The sequence below is a fragment of the Callorhinus ursinus genome, unplaced genomic scaffold, assembly GCF_003265705.2.
Source record: "Callorhinus ursinus isolate GAN/ISIS: 27379988/994484 unplaced genomic scaffold, GSC_fseal_2.0 scaffold19, whole genome shotgun sequence".
Taxonomy (NCBI): Eukaryota; Metazoa; Chordata; class Mammalia; order Carnivora; family Otariidae; genus Callorhinus; species Callorhinus ursinus.
Window position 1 is genome coordinate 32,322,970 of NW_027397081.1, and position 10,289 is coordinate 32,333,258.

General features: G+C 41.4%; 1 protein-coding gene across 2 annotated transcripts in view; it reads right to left on the reverse strand.

Annotated features, from left to right (window-relative positions):
• ARHGAP42 (Rho GTPase activating protein 42) overlaps window positions 1–9,969 on the reverse strand; it is a 316,467-nt gene extending 306,498 nt beyond the window's left edge. For both annotated transcript variants that reach the window (XM_073904018.1, XM_025893708.2), the window contains exon 1: window positions 9,309–9,969. In XM_073904018.1, coding sequence (XP_073760119.1) covers window positions 9,309–9,462 — 154 coding nt within the window. In that variant the 5' untranslated portion in view covers window positions 9,463–9,969. The remainder of the gene's footprint in view (window positions 1–9,308) is intronic.
• Window positions 9,970–10,289: the final 320 nt, after the last annotated feature.

Sequence of the window (10,289 nt, forward strand, 5' to 3'; positions counted from 1 at the left end):
TGTCTACCCACTTTTTCCCAGAGTAAAGCCAAGGTTCAGGAAGAATATTACTAATGTAGCAAGGTTATATATGCAGCATTTTTTCCAATTTTTTTTCGTATCATCTGACATTGAGAACCAATTCAGGATGCTTCCCTAACCTTCACAAAACACAAAGCATTCCCCATCATACCTGATATTCACCCAAATCAGATAAACCAACAACATACAAAATGTCATGTTTGGGCATTCTTAAAATGCCATTAGGAATGGAGACTTTTATCACAGAATCTAAAAACTGGAACTGAAAAGTCTCTCATAATTAATATAAAATAATCTACAAAGGTTTCATTAGTCTTATTTTTAGTCTTTTCCCACCAGGTTCCATGCAAGAATTACAATTAAAAGAATTACTCTCAAATTAAAAATCTTAGAAAATTAGTATTTATTTTTCTTCTTTTATGCATGCATACCTCCACAAGAAAGGAAAAAGGCTGAAAAAACTGGCAGATAATCAGCTACTGTAAGTTACCTTACTATTCCACAATTCACTTTTTCTGAAGCAAATCATAGTCCTCACAGAGTGATGTACATGTGTGTTTTGCCAGAACACTTTCTTCAGTGTTATAACTAGATTCTTGGTAATAAAGTCAGAATACTGCAAATATGAACTATGATGTATTCTGATTAAACAAACATCTCAGTTAGATGTAATCTTATAGAGAAGGATCCACATTACCGGAAATATTCAGGCCAAAGTTTAAGTTCACCTAACCAAAGACAAGTCTATTAATATAATTACATTTGTAGTGACTGTCCTGTTATCATCCTGCCCCTTTTTCCTTTGCTTTCAAGGGCCATTAAGATTAAAAAAATATTATGTAAATTTCTAAACGTATACACAACCCAGCCATTACAACTCAGACTAAGGCAAATGCAAAAGATGAAGCACAGACAGATTCCATGCGCTAGTCAGCCAGGTGCTTAGCAAATGGTTTTAATTTTCAGAATGAAAGTCAGCAAGAAGCAGGTAGCAAGTCCTTGGTTGCCGAGGCCGGATCCATTGGGAATACACTATGAGGATTATTAGATGCTGGGCAGAGGTTCAGCAGGCTGGAGGAAAAAGGAAGGCTGGTAGAGCTGCCAGCTGAAACTGGTGGGTGGCAGGTGGAGCTACGAAGGGCAGGCACCCCCTCTGGAAGCTGAAATGGGTGGAAATTACAATCTAGGCAGCAGGGATGGCTTGGGCCAGAAGACGTGGCAGTCACAAATCTGGCAAGAAACCGTTTTCATGAAAAAGATTCAAGACAAAATAAACCCCCTTTCCTTCACCCTTTTTTATCTGTCCGTAATAAGCATTTCATTGTTGCATATTTACTAAATGTCGCTTAATGGTATGAATTTTCTGAACTAATATTTGTCTTTATAAATCTAAGTAAAGATCTGCCATTCTCTAGGTACACATTACTTAAATAGAAAGGCACTCACACCAAAGTAATACTGAACCTTAGCTGTATTATTTTTTTTCTTTATAGTTTGAGTCATGCTTACATATCATCAACACAATGAACATTGTACTCTAAGTTAATAATTCAAAGGACGTTTGCTAAAGCAGCTTTCCAGTGACTTAAACTTTAGTAGTTACCTGAGTTTCCTTCACTCTCAAAGTACCTTGATTATAACTGTCAAAGATAGCAGCGTAAAAGGTGGTTATTGCTAACCCATTCTCCCACTAACTCGTTCCCTGGCCTCTAACAGGACAGCTCCCAATTACTACCTGCTGAAAAAGGAAATCCAAGGGAAATAAGGACAATGTAAAAGGGTACTCATTAAGCTCACGTTGAGAATCAAAAGAGAAGTAAATGGAAATACTCAGCCAGCCCAAATTACTTCCACTTTGATAAGTGCCAAGGCTGCCATCTCAATTAACACAAGTGTAACTGCTTTTACTTGCAACATCTCTGAAGCAGAACCTTAAAGCACCACATTCCTAATCTACCAGTTCCTAAAATTAATTACAGTGCATTTGAAAGATACAGTTACTTCTGCTCATTTAACTCTAACTCTAATGACTTAAGAACCAAATGAATGGTTGAAGTAATTATACATCCATACCTTTGATTAGACTGCCCAGCTACACAGGAAAACAGCCTTAGTGGAATAAGCAGCAGTGAAGTAGCTCTTGCAGGGTAACAAGACTCTGCAATGAGTTCCATTTAAACTAAATAAAACCTAGGTGCAAATTTAAATACAAAAAAAAATGGCCCAAAACAATAGCAATTTTCACTAAAAGCTGAAGGATGACCAAATAAATAGCACAATAACTACAGAAAGTCTCACACTTCTTAAAATTGTCTTATTCCTTGTATTTAACTCCTTCCCTGTGTCAGCAAAAACTCCAGTAGTAAAGTGGGCCCAGAACATACACACAAAATAAGAGACTGGCTTAAAGTGAAAAAACAAGTGAAACCAGGCTAAGGTGAGTTTGAGAAACACAGCAAATGGAAGGCAGGGATCCCTCACCCTTTCAATGTAGCCTTTGCATCTCAGCTTTTCTTTTACTATAATCCCCAGATCACAAGTGTACCACAGTACTCAGTACTTCAAAGGTCTGGGAACACTGAGGGGAGCAGAAACAAGTAATTATGTGCTTCCCTCTTGCTAATGTGCTAAATTCTTAATTAACTGCATAGTCTACCTCTAAACTTAGCAACCAACCTCTACCACTCAAATAGGCACCCTTCTTATTTGTGTCATGGATCACCAGTGCCAGGAACTACTGCCTTGGGAACAGAGGTAATATGACCAAGAAATAAATAGTTTGTGATAGAGAGAAGGCCATCATCTGGGCAAGCAGTTTTGAAGAACTATAGTTCCAACTGGGAAAAGCAAAGAGAAATGAATCATCCAGCACACAAGATATTATCAACAGTCTTTATATGAGAGGAAATTTCCTTTCCTCTCAGTAAAATCATCATCATCCATTAGATTAACTATATGTAGTTTTTATTGGTTTCACAGTGTTATTTGTATTTAATTGGTTTCACAGTATTATTTGTATTTAATTAATAAGTTGATTTGCTTTTAAAATTATAGGACTAAGCACAAAAATTTGTTTCATGCTTATATATATTTAACTACCATAATAAATAACGTAATCTATATTAGAGTCCACTAACTTTTTTTTTCCCTCTAGAAGCCTAGACACACGTTTGAGAAACATTACCCTAAATGCAGAAAAGACAGCTGGCCAATTCCACCTTAAGGCAATGAGAGGAAGCACTATTAGTAAGAAAGAAGTTTGTTTTGTTTCTTAAATTGTTTGTTTCTTAAGATTCCACGAGTGACATCATAGGATAGTTGTCTTTCTCTGATTTCACTTTGCTTATATTCTCTAGCTCCATCCATGTTGTTGCAAATAGCAAGATTTCATTTTTTATGGCTAAATAATATTCCATTGTATATATATACCACATTCCCCCCCCAAAAAAAATAGGAGAGAGAGAAAGAGAGAGAGAGAAAGACAAAGCAAGAACCAGACTCTGAACTATAGAGAACAAACTGATGGCTACCAGAGGGAAGGTGGGTGGGGAAATGGGTGAAATAGGTGATGGGGATAAAAGAGGGCACTTACCACAACAGGCACGGAGTAATGTACAGATTTGTTGAATCACTATATTGTACACCTGAAACTAACACTGTGCATTAACTATACTGAAATTAAATTAAAAACTTAATGGGAAGGAAGGGAGGGAGGGAAGGAAGGGGAGAGGGAGGGAAGGAAGGAAGGCCCCAAGATGCCAAAAGGCAGAGTAGAAGAAAAAAATGTTGATATGCTCTCCCCACCCAATAATTCAATTAAATGACTACAATTCTATTTGTCTATTCCTTTTTGCTCTTTGCTGTTTTGGGGAGGAGGAAAAGTCTATTCCTTTTTTTTAAAAAAAGATTTTATTTATTTATTAGAGAGAGACCACGAGCGGGCATATGGGCAGAGGGATAGGGAGAAGCAGACTCCCCAATGAGTAGGGAGCCAGACACATGGGGCTTGATCCCAGGACCCCGATCATGACCTGAGCAGAAGGCAGACACTTACCCAACCACTGAGCCACCCAGGCGCGCCAGGGAAGTCTATTTTTGCAAGGACAGAGCTCTATTTAAATATTCAAAAGTATAAAGAATTAAGAAAAGAGAAAAGTAAAGGAAGAATTACATGAGAAAGCCATTTTGAGGTGTTTCTTTGAATATGATCTATAAAAGAAGAAAATCAAAAAGCAAAAACAGTGTATGATTTCACAACTCAAATTTTAAGACACGTTAAAGGAACAAAGTTCATAGAAAAACATTTGATGAAAAAGGGAGAGGATTTTCAGAGTCCATCGTCTCTCATGGTTCGTCTCCCCCTCCGATTTCCCCCCCTTCATTCTTCCCCTCCTGCTATCTTCTTTTTTCTTAACATATATTGCATTATTTGTTTCAGAGGTACAATCTGTGATTCAACAGTCTTGTACAATTCACAGCACTCACCATAGCACATACCCTCCCCAATGTCTATCACCCAGCCACCCCATCCCTCCCACCCCACCCCCACTCCAGCAACCCTCAGTCTGTTTCCTGAGTTTAAGAATTCCTCATATCAGTGAGGTCAAATGATATATACCTTTCTCTGACTGACTTATTTCACTCAGCAAAACACCCTCCAGTTCCATCCACGTCATTGTAAATGGCAAGATCTCATTCCTTTTGTTTGTTTTTAAAGATTTTATTTATTTATTTGAGAGAGAGAGAATGAGAGAGAGAGCACATGAGAGGGGGGAGGGTCAGAGGGAGAAGCAGACTCCCCGCTGAGCAGGGAGCCCGATGCGGGACTCGATCCCAGGACTCCAGGATCATGACCTGAGCTGAAGGCAGTCCCTTAACCAACTGAGCCGCCCAGGAGCCCAGATCTCATTCCTTTTGATGGCTGCATAATATTCCATTATATATATATATACCACACCTTCTTTATCCATTCATCTGTTGATGGACATCTTGGCTCTTTCCACAGTTTGGCTATTGTGGACACTGCTGCTATAAACATCGGGGTGCACGTACCCCTTCGGGTCCCTACATTTGTATCTTTGTGGTAAATAGCCAGTAGTGCAATTGCTGGATTGTATGGTAGCTCTCTTTTCAACTTTTTGAGGAACCTCCATACTGTTTTCCAGAGCGGCTGCACCAGCTTGCATTCCCACCAACAGTGTAGGAGGGTTCCCCTTTCTCCACATCCCTGCCAACATCTGTTGTTTCCTGACATGTTAATTTTAGCCATTCTGACTGGTGTGAGGTAGTATCTCATGGAGGTTTTGATTTGGATTTCCCTGATGCCGAGCAATGTTGAGCACTTTTTCATGTGTCTGTTGGCCATTTGAATGTCTTCTTTGGAAAAATGTCTGTTCATGTCTTCTGCCCATTTCTTGATTGGATTATTTGTTCTTTGGGTGTTGAGTTTGATAAGTTCTTTATAGATTTTGGATACTAGCCCTTTATCTGATATGTCATTTGCAAATGACATATCTTCTCCCATTCTGTCAATGGACTCTGAAAAACAAACTGAGGGTTCTAGAGGGGAGGAGCGTGGGGAGATGGGTTAGCCTGGTGATGGGTATTAAAGAGGGCATGTTCTGCGTGGAGCACTGGGTGTTACGCACAAACAATGAATCATGGAACACTACATCAAAAACTAATGATGTAATGTACGGTGATTAACATAACAATAAAAAATTTAAAGGAAAAAAATAATAATAAAAAAATTTAAAAAAAAATAAAGGGGGAGAGAGGAGACCAGTGGGGGTAAAAAAGGGAAAGGATTTTGAGTCACAGCATGAACTAAAACCTGATTCTCCAGTATCAAATATTCTCAAATATTGCTCACCAAAGGTCTATACAGCATGTAACAAAATGAACAAATAATCCTAGTGGTAAGATTTTTATAGATATTCCCTCATTTTATAGGAAAAGTAGGACCTAGAGAGGTTAAGTTATTTGCCAATTACCACACAGCATTTGCCAGCACCAGGATTTAAATTCACGTCTATGTCAATCCACTTAATGAGCTGTCATACCTTTTCTCAGATTGGATGTGCAATCATTCATTTTAAAAATGTTAAGGATCTTACTTATATCATTTAAAATTGAAATCATCTAGTCAGGGTTTTCCTTTATAAGGACCCTTCCAAATACTCAAAACTGCCTGTAAATTTACCAGCAAAAATGGGTTTATTTGGGAATAACAGAGAATTGCAATCCTGGACAAGCAAGCTACCACAAAACCACAGCTAAGTCCAAAAAACAAGGAGCAATGTTATTTTATGGAGAAGGAAGAGGAAGTTAAGAATGGCTGTTTTGAATAAAAGTCCACTGGAGAAAAGCAAGAGTTCAAACTGATGATGGTTTCTCCTTAAATGAGCTGCAGGGTAGTTGATTTCTTGTAGGAAATGCAATGTACATCCTTCCCTGTTGGGGCCTGTAATTGATGATTCTCTCCTATTGAGATTCTTCTATTAGGGGTCTGTAACTGACAAAACTTCCTGTAATTAACATTGAGTGGTACCTACCAGCCTCTCCTAACATGCACAGCCTGCCATGAGTGTGGTTTCCCTTTTATTAATCCTGAAGTAAAAATCAAAGAGCATTTGTGACTCCTACTGAAACAGCTATGCATGTTATCAGCCAAGAGTGCATGCCAAAATTCTCACCAGAAAAGCTATGAACTAGGATGGAAATAATATAATATGCTTAGAAGTGCATGATAATTGTCCTTTCAGGAAGGCTATATTAAGAAACCATTAATTATTAATAACAGCAAAGTGCAAAAAATAAAGCTGAACTGGATAATGGATACACTTACTGAAACAGTAGGTACAGAGAATGGAAAGGCATAAAATTAGGGAAGATAAAGGCTTCCTCTGGCAGAAGAACAACAAGGGACAGAACTGGGGAAAGGAGGGCTTCTTGGTGATTCTGGGATAGAACCAAAAGCAGGCTTCAAAGTCCTTTAGGCACACTCTTATCCTAGCTGAGCAACTTCGGAGGGCTAAGTCCACTAAGTGGGGACTAGCCGCTTGCAGCCTAGCATCCTCCCCAAGGGACAGAAGGTGGTGTGGTGGGAAAAAAGCAGGGCAGTCACATGACTTAAGGAGTTCCTCTACTCCAAATCTTTATTTGGCAACCGATGCTGGGAATTCTTTCAATAAGGAATAATACGTTTTCCTTCCATAATGAGATAAACAATAACCAAGCATTAAAATAATGCACTCTCATCACAAACCGAAGAATCCTAGAAAGACAGCAGGTTGTATATTTAAGTGCGTAAGACCAAATTAATGAGACGGATTCTGTATGTTCAAGGAACTTACACTCTCAATATTTCTTCACTTTACATATGGAAGAACAAACTTATCAGGATGGGAATCACCCGATTTTTGCAAGACTAGATTCAAAAATCGTAATAAAGTACATAACCTCACTAGTAAAATAATACGCATTTTCAGGGCTTTTATCACAGCTATGGAAGTGTTTTCCAAATTTGAAACACTAAAATTGATCTCCCAAGAGCGGAGTGAGGAGAAAATGTCACTTTGTAGACCAGCTGACAGTTTCACAAGGGGCAGCTGGGCATTTAGCACTGAGATGGGGAAACTCTTGGGAGAGGCTAAAATGCAAAGAGGCCAGTCCTGAGACCTCAACCAGAAACTGCAAACGGGAAGGAAGGAGAGTTCACATTTGTGTATGCACAGGATGAAAAGAACTGCAGATAAATTATTTTTTCACAAATCAGTAAATACTGTTATCAGTACTAACCTCAAATTCAGAAATTAAGTGAATGTAGGCATAAATCATATTTTATCCTAGTTTAAAGTAGCACAAGTAATAAATAAATGTTTTAGCACTGGGGATGGTTAAAAAAGGATTTGGGAGCACACTAATTCTAAGACATGTTTGATAAGCTCCATCCTTACCATTTATACATGCTTCAAAATACAGATCAGATGCTAATGTCTCAGTTTCAGGCACATACATCCCCATTATGTTGTCACTGACCTTCCAACTGATACACTCGATGATGGTTCTACTACATGTGCCCTGGGGATTTCTAGATGTTCCAAGGCTCTCCATGCAATGAAAATACCTCACTCACCCAGCCATTAGAGGCCAGAGAGTCCAAGGCTTCATTTCAGTAGCTAAAACCTTCAGAAGCCTCCAATAAGATGCAAATACGTCCTGGGAAAGGTAACAAATTAAACCTTATCAGTTAAATCACTCCCATTTTCTTTTCTTTTTTTTTTTAAGATTTTATTTACTTATTTGTCGGAGAGCGAGAATGAGTGGGGGTGGGGGAGGAGCAGAGGGAGAAGCTGTCTCCCGGCTGAGCAAGGAGCCCCATGCGGGACTAGAACTCTGGACCCTGGGATCATGACCTGAGCCGAAGGTAGATCACTCCGTTTCTTAAAGACAAATTCGAGTCTCTTTTACTAAGACTCTCTAGGTCTTAGTACTTGAACGTGAAGATCCAGCCGACTCAGGAGGGACTAAGGAAAATCTGATCGGGAAAGAAAGTGGGAAAAATCCCTAAGGATAGTTTACTTAAATAATCATCAAAAATTCTGGTTGGTCTTTAACCACTGAACGTTCAATACCGGTGACTCGACCAACATCAGATTTACAATACAAACCAAAAATTAAGACGCACAAAAAAACTTGTAAAGAGGTTAAATCCACTGGTGCCATGCTGTCTTCGATCATCTCGATCATCCTACTAAATGGCAAAATTGCAAATGTACATTTTTTTAAAAGGCAATTCAGTGATCTACTGTGCCCAGTGAAGAGTCACTGATACACATAAGAAATTAATTATTTTGAGTATCACTAAACAAACTAGCTTCATTTTATCCTTAAGCCAAACTCTTGAAACCCACCTTAAGGACCTTTTTAAAAAAGTGTTCAAACTAGGCACAATAAAATTACAAACAAACCAACAAAAAAGGACCAATAGTCTCCAACATTTTTCAGGAGCGTTATAAAAAAAGATGACTTTGAACAACTTTCCTCAGGATCTACTCTTCGCTACAGTGGGTAACTTTCCCTTCTCTGTAGACATTCAAGTATGTAAGTAAACACCTAAGCACAAACTTTGTTGGCCACCAGCAGGGGAGCTCTTCAGCTTTTGTCCCAAACCCATTCAAACAAAAGAAGCCCCGAGTCCTCCATCCCACCCCTGAGACCCGCACCCCGCGGGAAGTCGCCACATCCCTGCGCCCTCTCCTCCCGCCCCTGCCAGCTCCACTTACTCCTCAGCGCCCCAATTAGCAGAGAGCCGTCCTTAATGAGCTCTTTGATGAACTTGTTGGTTCGCTCCAGTTCAATCTCGTGACACTGCAGGCGCTCCCTAAAATCCGGGCTGTCCAAGTAGGAATCGCTGAACTCCAGAGTAGGCAGCCCCATGGCACAGACGCTACCAGCAGCCACCCGGGGCACGTCCCGGCCGGCGGTGAGGGCGGGAACAGCCGGCGACCGCGGCCGGCGCTGAGGACGCGCGATCGCGGGGAACCAGCCAAGACGATAGAGGACAGAGCAAAGGAAATGGGCCCCGAGCGCCGCGCTGCCAGCACAGGGCTCCCGCGGCGCGCGGACGCCTCTGGACTCAGTCTTTTTCTCCTGCGGCGAGGAGTGTGCAGACTCTGGCGGTGGGCCGAGGCGCGAGTCCGCTCAGGTCGTTGTCATCAGGGCGCATCGTCGCTGCCAGCACCGAGGCGGTGGAGGCTCCGGGCCGCCGCCGGAGCAGGAAAGTTATCTCACGGCGCGCAGACACTTCCGGCACCTCCACTCTCCTCCACTCTTTGACAGTCGTTTGTGCTTTGAGCCACTCTGGCCGGGCCAGGGAAGCCCTCCCTCTAGGCGGACGCAGGCTCAGAGAGCTTGCAAATCGGGCCTGGGCTGGGAGACCCTCCTCCCGCCGTCACACTCCCACCCGACGCCACCCCGCCCCTTCTCCCAGTCACCCTCCCACCGCCACCCACCCGCCGGCACTAGGCTCCCGGGCTGCGCGAGGCTGCGGCGCAGTAGCGCTCGTGCCTTCGCCTGGGGCGTCAACTCTGTCTCCTCCCCAGCACCTGGATCTGACTAGCCCTTGGCGACACTTTGGGGTCCTCCACGCCCCAAAAGGATCTCAGACTCCCAACGTACCTTCCCTACCCCTCCTCCTCGCCACCTACTCCCTAAAAATTGTCAGGGAGAGAAACCAACATTAATTTTCCTTAAAGTTTGAGAAA